General features: G+C 38.9%; 1 protein-coding gene across 1 annotated transcript in view; it reads right to left on the bottom strand.

Annotated features, from left to right (window-relative positions):
- FAM13A (family with sequence similarity 13 member A) overlaps positions 1-12,477 on the bottom strand; it is a 334,488-nt gene that overhangs the window by 289,780 nt on the left and 32,231 nt on the right. The window contains exon 2 of the mRNA XM_068974938.1: positions 6,503-6,692. Coding sequence (XP_068831039.1) covers positions 6,503-6,692 — 190 coding nt within the window. The remainder of the gene's footprint in view (positions 1-6,502; positions 6,693-12,477) is intronic.

Here is a 12,477-nt window from a genome sequence, read left to right as displayed (position 1 = left end):
GAGATGTGGGGAAGGCTGAAAAGGAACTTTAATATTTGAAAACTAGGGATTCAGGGAAAAGTACTGTAAAGAATGAGGTGGGGAGGGGGTTGTGGTGGAAGGGTGGCAGCTGGTTTGAGGTAGAGGACAATGATTTCCAGCTCAGTGTGCTGGGTTCAAGGAGACAAAGTACCATGAAAGCAAGTGAGTCAGATGGTGGAGGAATGCTGGAGGTGTGAGAAACAATCCAAGAGTAACCCATGGACTCAACTCGCCACTGTCTTTCTGAGAGTCCAGTGGTGAATTTCAGCCAACAACCTAAGCACCGAAGCCTGTCTGAATTACTTAGACGGCAGGTGTCTGTGCCTGTCAGCCTTAGTGTCTCTCTTTCCTCTAACTGTATTTCTCTTTCTAAAGAAAAAGAGAGCTAATTTCATTTTGCTTTGTAATTTGATAAGACATTTATGAATCCTTTAATTCAGCAAAGTGCCCTGCAGTATGTTAGGTACTAAAACAAAAAACCAACTCTGAGAAAAAAACTTCAAATACCACCAGGATCCTTATGGAATTTGTCATCTGGTAAGATGTTTTTGTACTTCTACATATACATGTATTATTGGATTACGAAGAACACAAGTATCAAAAATTGATATGAATTTTAGCTCAATTTTGACAAAAATTTGTGGAACCGGAGATGATATTTAAAATATTTCACAATTGGTATGGCTAGGCCACCATGTAATAGAGGAGACACCAGGCTGTTTGTGAGCTAGGCAGCTTCTCAACAGGCCCTAGTGACTGACCCTCACCTCTTGGTATTCATACTGTGTGGAATCCTCTCCCCTCCTCGAGTGTGGTCTGGACCTAGTGATTAGCTTCTGAACAAGAGAAAGTGATGAGGTTGCAACCTCACTTCTGAGATTAGGTTATAAGACTGTGATGTCTACATTGCTTGCTTGCGTTCTCTCTCTGACTGTTCTTGTTTGCTCACTATGATGAATCAGCTGTTATTTTGTGAGCTCCCTTACAGAAAGGTCCACGTGGCAAGGAACTGAGGGCAGTTTCTGGACAAGTCAGTGAGTAACCCAGACCCTCAGGTCAACAGGCCACAAGGAACCGGATCCTGCCAACAGCCACATGAATGAGCTTGGACGTGAACTTTTACCCAGTCAAGTCCTGATATGAATGGTAACCTCAGCCAACACCATGACTGCAGCCTTAAAAGAGACCTTAAAACAGAGGACATGACTAAGCTGTGTCCGAATTTCTAACCCATAGGAACTGTGGGATAATAAACAGTTTTAAGCTACTATGTTTTGGGGTCATCTGTTTTGCACCAACAGATAACTCATGTGATGTGCCACTTGCTTTAATGCTGCAGAGGATCAGTTACTACAGGGAGACTTCAGCTTAGTCATTTTTAAAGTTTTCAAAGTCTGTTTCCTCTACAAAGCTTCATTTATAACTTCAGAAACATATTCTGGCATCAAGCAGATAGCGCCCCAAAAAAGAGAATCCCATTCCTGGTCAAGGCCCAAATTCTGAAGATACATAACTTGACAATATAGTCCTCTATCTACCCAGCTCGAGAGCCTGCTTTTGGCCCAGCAAATGCCCCTGGATCTGATTTCACAGTAATTTTCTAGCTTTGACCTGAGGTTTCCTCTTCCAACAAGGTTTTCTGACCCCTTCCTCAAATAAATGTACTTTCAGTTAGTAAAAAATAACTAGCCAGCTCCAAGAACTGGCTTTAGTCTTAAACATTCCTGATCCCTGTGGACCTTAATAAAGGACAGAGAAGCTACAAATAGAAATCACCAAAGTCAATGCTTCTCAACCATTTTTTCTGCCCTGATTCTACTTATTTGCAGAACTCTCCCCTCAGGAACTTTTCTCACCCAAACAACTCGAAGGATACTTAGTGACTTTCCAATCAGGACACGGCTAATTTACTCTGGCAAAAAGAATCCATATAGTTTTTTAAAGTCCCTTATGAACTTATATACTATACCCATATGAAACTTACCAGACTATACAGTCTCTAATGTTTCCTATTATAAATTTTTAGGAAATGATTACAACAGAAACATTCAGAGGGAGGAGATGTTTAGAAAGCTTCATGGAGTTACTCTCGTACATTTGAGATTCTGTCACATTTGATTTCATGAGATGTAGATTAATCATAATGAAACATCAATTTAATGGATTAGCAATGCCAAAAAATAACAGTATACAGCACTGACAGCTACAACTGAAGTATTTATTTAAAAATCTAATGAATACATGTATGATCGTATGAATCCATCAACAGAAACCGAACATGCCAGAAGTCAGAATTTTTCTTATTAGCACACTGGTCCAGACAGTCATATGACAATATGTATGCATATTCTGACATCTGGTGGTAAGTAGAGAATCCTACACTATTTAAATATCGCACAGCATCTTCATGTTCAAGTAGAAGCAATCTAGTAACACAGTAAACAAGATTAGTTATTTTAAAATAACTGATCAGTATAAACATGATATGACTCATAACTTCAAGATTTTCCTTTGAATGGAAAAATACATGTAAATTTTGTGGTTTTTTTTTGTTTTTATAAAAATCCAAAGTCTATTTTTGTTGTTCAGTTGCTCAGTTGTGTCTGACTCTTTGCGACCCCATAGACTGCAGCACGCCAGGCTTCCCTGTCCTTCACTATCTCCAGAAGTTTGCTCAAACTCATATCCACTGAGTCGCTGATGCCATCCAACCATCTCATCCTCTGTTGCCCCCTTCTCTTGCCCTCAATCTTTCCCAGCATCAGGGTCTTTTCCAATGAGTCGCATCTTTGCATTAGGTGGCCAAATAAAAGTCTATTTAAAAGGTCTTAATAGAGTGCCTTATACACACTTTCTGTTCTAAAATTCCTTGATAATAGTAAAAGGTTTCCCTCACAGCAAGTTGTTAGATATCTACATTTACATTAAACAACAAAGTATGACCATAATATCTAAATACAGTTAATTATACAACCAATCATCCCTAATCCCATATCTGACAGAGTGCCTACTGTCTCACAGGTGCATAATAAATACTTGTTGACTTAAGCTATAAAACAGTTAAACAAAACCAACTGAAGTGTCTTGCCCTCAAACTCCATTTTGTTTTTGTTGTTTAGTGACTAAGTCATGTCCGACGCTTTTGTGACCCCATGGACTGTAGCCCACCAGGCTCCTCTATCCGTGGGATTTCCCAGGCAAGAATACTGGAGTGGGTTGTCATTTCCTTCTCCAGAAGTTCTTCTCGACCTGAGGATTGAACCCAAGTCTCCTGCATTGGCAGATGGAATTCTTAACCACTGAGCCACCAGGGAAGCTCCTCAAACTCCATACCACACTTCAGACTTACACGGGCCCTATGGTTTATTAACTAATAGTTCCAAATACAGAAGGCGGCTCCTGGTTGTCTACAGTGTAATTAACTACATAGCTTTTCAAAATAAAGGGCAGGTGCCTGTCAAGACTCTGATTCAGTAGATCCGAGGTACTGTCAATGAATGTGTATTTTGAACACATATTCTTAACCAGGGTATTCTTAACCCTGGCTAAGAATGATTGACTGAAGGACTTCCCTGGTGGTCTAGTAGTTAAGACTCCAGGGCAGTGTTTCCAGGGCAGGGGCCATGTGTTTGATAGCTGACTGAGCCCACTAAAACATTTAGTTTTGTATTACCTGAATACACCCTATTAAAGTACAATGAAGGGTACACTAAGGAGAAATAGAAGAACGCAATCTCTAATTCAAAATTTGCCCAGATTTTCATACACTGATGGTGTGAAGGTAAACTAGCTCAACTCCTAAGATTATTAGTGCACGTATCTTTTGATCCATAAGCCTACTTTCAGAAGGTTAGTCTATAGGCACATCACAGTGCTTGATACATGGTAAAGGTCGGTCACTGAATCATTGTCTGCAAACATCGAAAGACTGGAATAATTCAATGCTGATCAGGATGTGACAAGTTAACACAGTGACACACATATACATAAAGTGTAACAGCATGCAGAGGAATAAAGGATTAAATGAGGAAAGCTCCTTATGCAAAATGAGTCTTCAAAATATACCGTTGAGTGATTTTTTTTAAAGAAGATTCATAAACAGTGTGCATGATGTGCTAACATTAAAAAGGAAAAGGAAAATACACAAATTTGCTTATATATTCAAATATCTTTGCAAGAACATAGCAAAAAATAGTTTAGTAGTATTGTTTTGGGGAGGGCAAGATGAATGATCAGGGGACAGGGTTTGGAGGGAGAGACTTTTCACTGTATACCTTTCTGAATTTCAAACCACATAAATTTAGTAGTTATTCAATATTGTTTTAAAAGATTAAAAATAAAAATGATTTCACATAAAGTGTTAATCGCTCAGTTGTATCCAACTCTTTGTGACCCCATGGAAGCCAGTCAGGCTTCTCTGTTCATAGAATTCTCCAGGCAAGAATATTGTTGTGGGATGACATTCCGTTCTCCAGGGGATCTTCCTGACCCAGAGATCAAACCCAGGTCTCCCCCATTGCAGGCAGATTATTTACAATCTGAGCCACCAGGGAAGCCCAATTTTACATAAGAGTAACCTCAAAAGGCTATTACTTAATCATTGTTGGGTAAAAGGTCAGAATATTGGTGATGCCATAATGAAAATATTATCTTAGGTGGTCACAGTTTGGCATCCAAATGAGAAATACCAAACAATCCTATTTAAGATATTAAATGAATTATCTAGTGATTGTCTTGTATCTAAGTCAGAGGTTACAGTTTTGCTCAATAGTGAGTGTGTAACTAAGTCCTGTCAAACCTTTAACACTACAACACCTGGCTTCAAGATTTTGTAGGCCAAGGGCCCATCTTCCTGCCATGCTGCATATAGCACCGTTGTGTTTAACCTGCTTCAAGTGTTCGAACAAACCTAGAACTGTTCTCTAAGAATCTCACCCTCCTGCAGCTATCTTCCTCTCCAAACACTAACTCCTAGGAGGTAAGAATGCAGTGAGTCCCTGGCTCTTCAGTTTTCAAAGCAAAATACTATAATATTTTCTCATCTACATACCAAATAACCTGAGCAAATGGCTGTTTTTCAATTAACACAAAATTCCTTCTAAGGCCGGAACTGCTGCCATTCAGTCCCTGTCACAGCACATACATGTTCCTACAGAGGAAAAGTGGAACATTTCCCTGCAGCCTCCTCCTCGGCAGGGGCAACTGACTTACAATCATGCCAAGAGTCAGGGGACGCAAACTGCACAAAGTATAGACTATCTTCCAACTCTCAAGTTTTATCTTTAAAAATATCCACAAGTTTCATATTCTACTCTGCAAAGAGTTTTGTTTTAGTATAGAAATGTTTGTTTCAGCATAGAAAATGAAGATTACAAAGCTCTTCCCTCAGAACAGCTTCTTTCCAAATCTCTTAAAGTTTACTGATATTTATTATAGTTTGGAGCCCTCCCATCACCCTGCCCTCATTTGATAAGCATCATTCTCTCAAACTCTTGAGGGTCTCTTGGAAAGCAAGGAGGTCAAACCAGTCAATCCTAAAGGAAATCAACCCTGAATATTCACTGAAGGACTGATGCTGAAGCTGAAGCTCCAGTACTCTGGCCACCTGATGTGAAGAACTGACTCACTGGAACAGACCCTGATGCTGGGAAAGATTGAAGGCAGGAGGAGAAGGGGGCGACAGAGGATGAGATGGTTGGATGGCATCACCGACTCGATGGACATGAGTTTGAATAAACTGTGGGAAACAGGCAGGAAGGGAACCCTGGTGTGCTACAGTCCATGGGGTCACAAAAATTCGGACAGGACTAAGCGACTAAACAGCAACAACAACATTCTCTCAAGTCATCCAGGTTTTTAAGTCCTATTTTAAATAAAATAATTTAAAAAGCTGTAAAACATACTTGCTCTCACTAACAAAGAGAGGATATGGCTTTCTTTTTATCATTCAATGTTCTATGGCAGTCTGCAATTATTTTACACAATTTCATCATTCCAAAAGTTTATGTCCCCTCCCAACACCACAGTAGGCTATACATAATACTTTCTTTTGCTATTTCTGCTGAGTTTTGAAAGCAATCAACATATTCAGTAAGTTCATGACTGACCTCAAACAAGAAAGAGATACTCAAAGTATTCTGTTCCATTAAAAAGTATTGACTCTCAGAGGGAATGAGTCAAAGAGAATTCAGCATTAATATTAAAACAGTGTCTTTCAGTACTTTACACTAGGAATCATTCCAAACTAGAAACCTCAATAACTAAAGTGATTTCTCCATGGTAAGCTGAATGAAGTATTTTCCAAATAATGTTAAACAGTCCAAATGCTCTCAACATCCTTTTATAAGGGCAGGGTATATTTTGCCATAATTCAATATTCTGATTAAGGTGTTTTAGGGAAGATTCAGGTAATGCATGATGAATTCACACTGAAACGTTCTTTTGTAAAAATAGCAGAGTTACCCGACACGACTGGACTTACCGTGCGCGGTCAGGTACTCCACTATGCTCCCCACGATCGCTGGAACACCGTTCTCGGTCAGCCCCTGCCGGTGGAGGTCCTGGAGACTGACTCCGAACAGCTTGGTGTAGGTGGGACTGCTCTGCGCGTGTAGTGGCACCGCCACCATCCTTTTCATGTCTTCTTTCAGCCGCACCGCTGTTTTACTTTGCTTAAAATAGCGTGAGAAAAAAGAGCAGTCAGTTATATTTACCACAGGAGGCTGCATGCTTACTACACAATCACCTGAGCTGAAGGCTAAGGACTGGAGGCTGTAGAGGAGTGGTCTTCACTTGTTTTTATGTCAGCTCAAACCTCAATCCCTAACAACTCGCAAATGCTGCTCAGTGTTAGGAATGGCATACACGGATATAATGATTAAAAGAAGTGAAAGATAATGAGAAACCTAAAGCCACAACTTAACCGTAACTAAGAGAGGGAGCAATACACGGCAGTATCTAAGACAGATTACTACAGTAACCGGGGGTGTGACTCACAAGTACCTGGTTAACAGGAAAATAAAACATTTGTCAGAACACTGAAATCCCATGCAGATCCTGTAATAGTAAGATGCTACTGAAAATGAAGATTTATCTAGATGTCATCTTAAGGCAGCTTTAATTTGAAGGACTAGAAATATAAATATGTAGAAGGAACACTTGTTTCTCTGATTTGATTTTATCTGAATATCTCACTGATATATTGGCACATAAAATCAACTAATTCTCTTTGACATTCAAAATGCTATAATCTCTGAAATAGCAAAGTTTCAGGTAATCACAACTTAAGCAATTTCAACAAGACTGTACATGTTATAAAGAAAAATGCAATTTACAGTTCATTCACGTTATCACAGTGAAAACCTCATATAGGTTTGTTTCTTCCTTGTAACAGAAAAATTGTCCCCAAGGAAGTAATTTAAAAGATAAATTTTAATATGGTTTAACATAATTAACTGAGGGTTGTTTTTAATAAAGCATATGTCCTATGTAAATGTATGGATCTGTGACTCTAAACACTAAAAAGATGGCAAAAAGCAAAAAATTTTATTTGAGGACAGGGGAAGCAGATTAGGGGAAATACACCCTTTTGAGAATGAATGAAACTAACCGAAGTGTCGATATTGTACGTGCAGGTTTACGTAGATCTTACAATCTAAAAAGAGAAACACTATCTCCATCATAGAGATGAGGAAACAAAGATCAAAGAGTTAAGAAGTGATTTGGTAAACGTCATGGAGCCACTCCAGTCCTCTTGCCTGGAAAATCCCATGGAGGGAGGAGCCTGGTAGGCTGCAGTCCATGGGGTCGCTAAGAGTCGGACACGACTGAGCAACTTCACTTTCACTTTTCACTTTCATGCACTGGAGAAGGAAATGGCAACCCACTCCAGTGTTGTTGCCTGGAGAACCCCAAGGACGGCAGAGCCTGGTGGGCTGCCGTCTATGGGGTCGCACAGAGTCGGACACGACTGAAGTGACTTAGCAGCAGCATGGAGCTGGTAAGAGTTTCACCATACTCCATGTTCCTCTCCTTAATGTAAAGTTATATTAACATTAAAGTAGTTTGTATATAATTATAGTAACAAACTATGACAACTACTACATGTGACACATGACAGCTACACAAAGAAAATTCTACAATTGTGATTTTTAGTAGGATTTCTGTAGTTTCATTTTGATTTTGAATCTTACAGTCTACAGAATCACACCCACTTTCACAGACATCTCTTAATAGGTCATATTTGAAAGCCAGATTTCCCTAGTAAAATTCAGCAAATGTATAAAGTTATAAACGAGTTTGAGCAAACTCCAGGAGATAGTAAAGGACTGAGAAGCCTGGCATGCTGCCCTTCATGGGGTCGCAAAAAGTCAAACACGACTGAGCGACTGAACAACAATAAAGTTGTAACATAGATTTAGTATCTATTAATATTCTAAATAAGGCATAGTGTTAGCTACTACAGAGTAGTATGGGCAAGAACTGTCACTTCTGTTACCAAGGAAGTTATTAAGTCAGATCTGTAACCACTACTATTTTGGTGTGAGTTTAAAAATCTGTAACTATCTTTCAAAAGAATACATGGAAAATTTCAGTCAACCAGGTTTATCTGGTGAGTAAGCAGCCAAAAAGTAACCTATAATAATGAAACTTTGAAAGCAGCCTTAAATGTAGCATCAAAAACCGCTGACAAAGAGATCAGATTACACAAATTTTATCATTTTCTTACAGACATAACATAGCATACTGGTTTAGAGCATGGACTGTGGAACCAGACTCTGTTTTGAATCCCATTCCAATATCATTAGCCATGCAAACCTGAACAAGTCACTTACACTCAGATTCCCCATCTATGAAATGGGGATACCAGGAGTTCCTGCAATATAGCAATAAATGAAGTTGGAAGGAGCTCATATATATGTAAGAATGAGAAGAGTGTCTGGCACACTTAGTAAGTACCAATTGTTACAGTCATCATCATTATCATCCTTCTTCCAGGAAATTACTCTGATTTCTTCTCAAAACAATTCAGAGATCCTTAACCACTTCTGTACTCAAATGTTTGTGTGAACTAACGACTGAGGTTGAAAAAGGCACCATGGTCAAACCTTGTGGTTGGTAGATAGCCTAATAATCTAATTATTCTCCAAGTATCTCAATTTCTTAAAATATACAGGTATGACTTTTGAAAGATAAAGACAAAATCATTTTGCACATTAGTATCAAAATTTATAAAATTTTTATTAGAAATTCAAAGTTTTCTTAGAAATCCTGTCTATATGTTTAAAACCTAAATTAACATTCTTTCTGCTAACAGTCCTTTTCTTTATTCTGTCTTTTACTCAGTACAGTCAGTATGTTGCGTCTATTAACAGATAGTGTAAATAGGCAATCTTGGCATTACAGCTCAATATTTTCAAGGATGAGACATGTAATTAACCTCACACATTAAGAACTGATTACAAATTAAGCTGTTTACTCAATATAGACCCCTACTACACAGCAAGTTTATATATAATCAAAGCAATAAAGGAACACTTGATTCATCTTTTTTAATTGGTTATTTTAGGTTAATACTTTTAAAAAGATAAATACTGTTTTAAAGAAAACACTATGAAACAAAACAGCTATATTTTCAGAGACATACAAAGCAGATTAAGCAGGAAAGTAAATCAACAGAAGACAGAGAAGCTATAAGGTCCAATTTGTGTCTTATTGCTGCTAAAGGCAAAGATGGGACGGGAAACATCGCAGACATCACACCAGCTCTAGGAGGAGTCTGGGGAGGATCAGTAGGAGCCCAGGACTGGACGTTCTTTAAAATCTCCTACAAATATGTATTACTTTAAAGATAGAGCACACTCTGGGAGCTTGAACAGGGCTCAACTGCATAGAGGAAAAAGGTACAGAAAATATCTACAGGCATCCCAAGAGGCAGTTATCAGGAAGCACCAGGAAAATTCACTGCCTAATAGTCAGTTCATGACCTTGGAGAGCAAGTTTATGAAGAAAAGTCAGTAGAGCTCTCCTGACCAGGTGAGCTTCTGAGAGAAGGCAGAGCAATGGGCAAATAGAAGGCCCACATTCAAGAAAACAGTCCTTTGGTAGCAATACAGGAGGGTGTCTCACTGTTGAAAATTTGAAAAGCTACCTTGACCTCTCATCACTACACCCCACAGGACCCTCTACATACTGAAGTACAAAAATCCATCTCATTGAAATGTGAGTAAGGAAAAAGGAACATAGCAACTAAACTGACAGTATTTTTAAAAGAATAAAGGAACATCGCAATTTTCTTGAAATAACTCATTAGAAAAATGTTGCCAAGAAACAAGTAATAGCTGTAACCTAAGAAAATAACCAAAGTTAATACAGATACCAAAAAGCACATGTAACAAAGACAAAGAAACTATTTCATTAAAATGAAAAACTTTTGTACATTAAAGATACTATCAGCAGAGTGAAAAGACAATCCACAGAACAGGAAAAAGGATTAGCAAATCATATATCTGATACAAGTTTAATGTCCAAAATATGTTTAAGAACATATACAGCTCAACACAACCAAACCCATTTCAAAAATGAATAAACACTTCTCCAAAAATGATAGACAAGTGGCTAATAAGCACAAAAAAGGCTCGATTTCACTACTCACTAACCATATGCAAATCAGAACCACAATTAGATACACTTCACACCCATCAAGATGAAAAGTGAAAGTGAAAGTGCTAGTCGCTCAGTTGGGTCTTTGCAACTCCATCCTTTCTCTTCTCCAGGAGACTCTCCTGACCCAGGGATTAAATCTGGGTCTCCTGCATTGTGGACAGACCCTTTACTGCCTGAACCACCACGCAGTCCCCCCATTAAGATAGTTACTATCAAAAAATTCAGAAAATAAAGAGCTGGGTTCAGTTCAGTTCAGTCACTCAGTCGTTTCCAACTCTGTGCAACCCCATGAAATGCAGCACGCCAGGCCTCCCTGTCCATCACCAACTTCTGAAGTCCACCCAAACCCATGTCCATTGAGTCAGTGATGCCATCCAACCATCTCATCCTCTGTCGTCCCCTTCTCCTCCTGTCCTCAATCTTTCCCAGCATCAGGGTCTTTTCAAAGGAGTCAGTTCTTCACATCAGGTGGCCAAAGTATTGGCGTTTCAGCTTCAGCATTAGTCCTTCCAATGAACACCCAGGGCTGATCTCCTTCAGAATGGACTGGTTGGATCTCCTTGCAGTCCAAGGGACTCTCAAGAGTCTTCTCCAACACCACAGTTCAAAAGCATCAATTCTTCGGCACTCAGCTTTCTTTATAGTCCAACTCTCACATCCATACATGACCACTGGAAAAACCATAGCCTTGACTAGACTGACCTTGTTGGCAAAGTAATGTCTCTGCTTTTGAATATGCTATCTAGGTTGGTCATAACTTTCCTTCCAAGAAGTAAGCATCTTTTAATTTCATGGCTACAATCACCATCTGCAGGGATTTTGGAGCCCCCAAAAATAAAGTCAGTCACTGTTTCCACTGTTTCCCCATCTATCTGCCATGAAGTGATGGGACCAGATGCCATGATCTTCGTTTTCTGAATGTTGAGCTTTAAGCCAACTTTTTTACTCTCCTTTTTCACTGTCATCAAGAGGTTCTTTAGTTCTTCTTCATTTTCTGCCATAAGGGTGGTGTCATCTGCATATCTGAGGTTATTGATATTTCTCTGGCAATCCTGATTCCAGCTTGTGCTTCATCCAGCCCAGTGTTTCTCATGATGTACTCTGCATATAGGTTAAATAAGCAGGGTGACAATATACAGCCTTGACGTACTCCTTTTCCTATCTGGAACCAGTCTGTTGTTCCATGTCCAGTTCTAACTGTTGCTTCCTGACCTGCATACAGGTTTCTCAAGAGACAGGTCAGGTGGTCTGGTATTCCCATCTCTTTCGGAATTTTCCACAGTTTATTGTGATCCACACAGTCAAAGGCTTTGGCATAGGATGTAGAAAAATTGGAACCCTTAATGCATTGCTGGTGATGATGTAAAATGATATAGCACTATGGCAAATAGAGGTTCCTCAAAAAGTTAAATATAGAATTACTGTATGATCCATCAATTACACTTCGAGTATATACCGTAAAGTCAGGAACTAAAACAGGTACCTGTAGACCAATGTTCATAGTAGCATTATTCACAACAGTCAAAAAGTAAAGATTACCATTCAAAAGCTTGTCAAAAGATGAATAAACAAAATGTGGGGTGTGTGTATATACACACACACACATATATAAAGGCAAATGTAACTATACCATTTGTATATTTACCTTGCTTTTGCTTATTTTGGAGGCCTTTCCATATTAGCACATATATTTGCTAATATTATACTATAAAGACACTATAACTGACTTAACCAATCTTATTTACTGATGTTTAGGTTATTTACAGTTCTTGATATTACAAGTATTTCAGC

Source organism: Capricornis sumatraensis, chromosome 7 (genome assembly GCF_032405125.1).
Source record: "Capricornis sumatraensis isolate serow.1 chromosome 7, serow.2, whole genome shotgun sequence".
Classification (NCBI taxonomy): Eukaryota; Metazoa; Chordata; class Mammalia; order Artiodactyla; family Bovidae; genus Capricornis; species Capricornis sumatraensis.
This window is presented reverse-complemented; position numbering and strand designations above follow the sequence as displayed.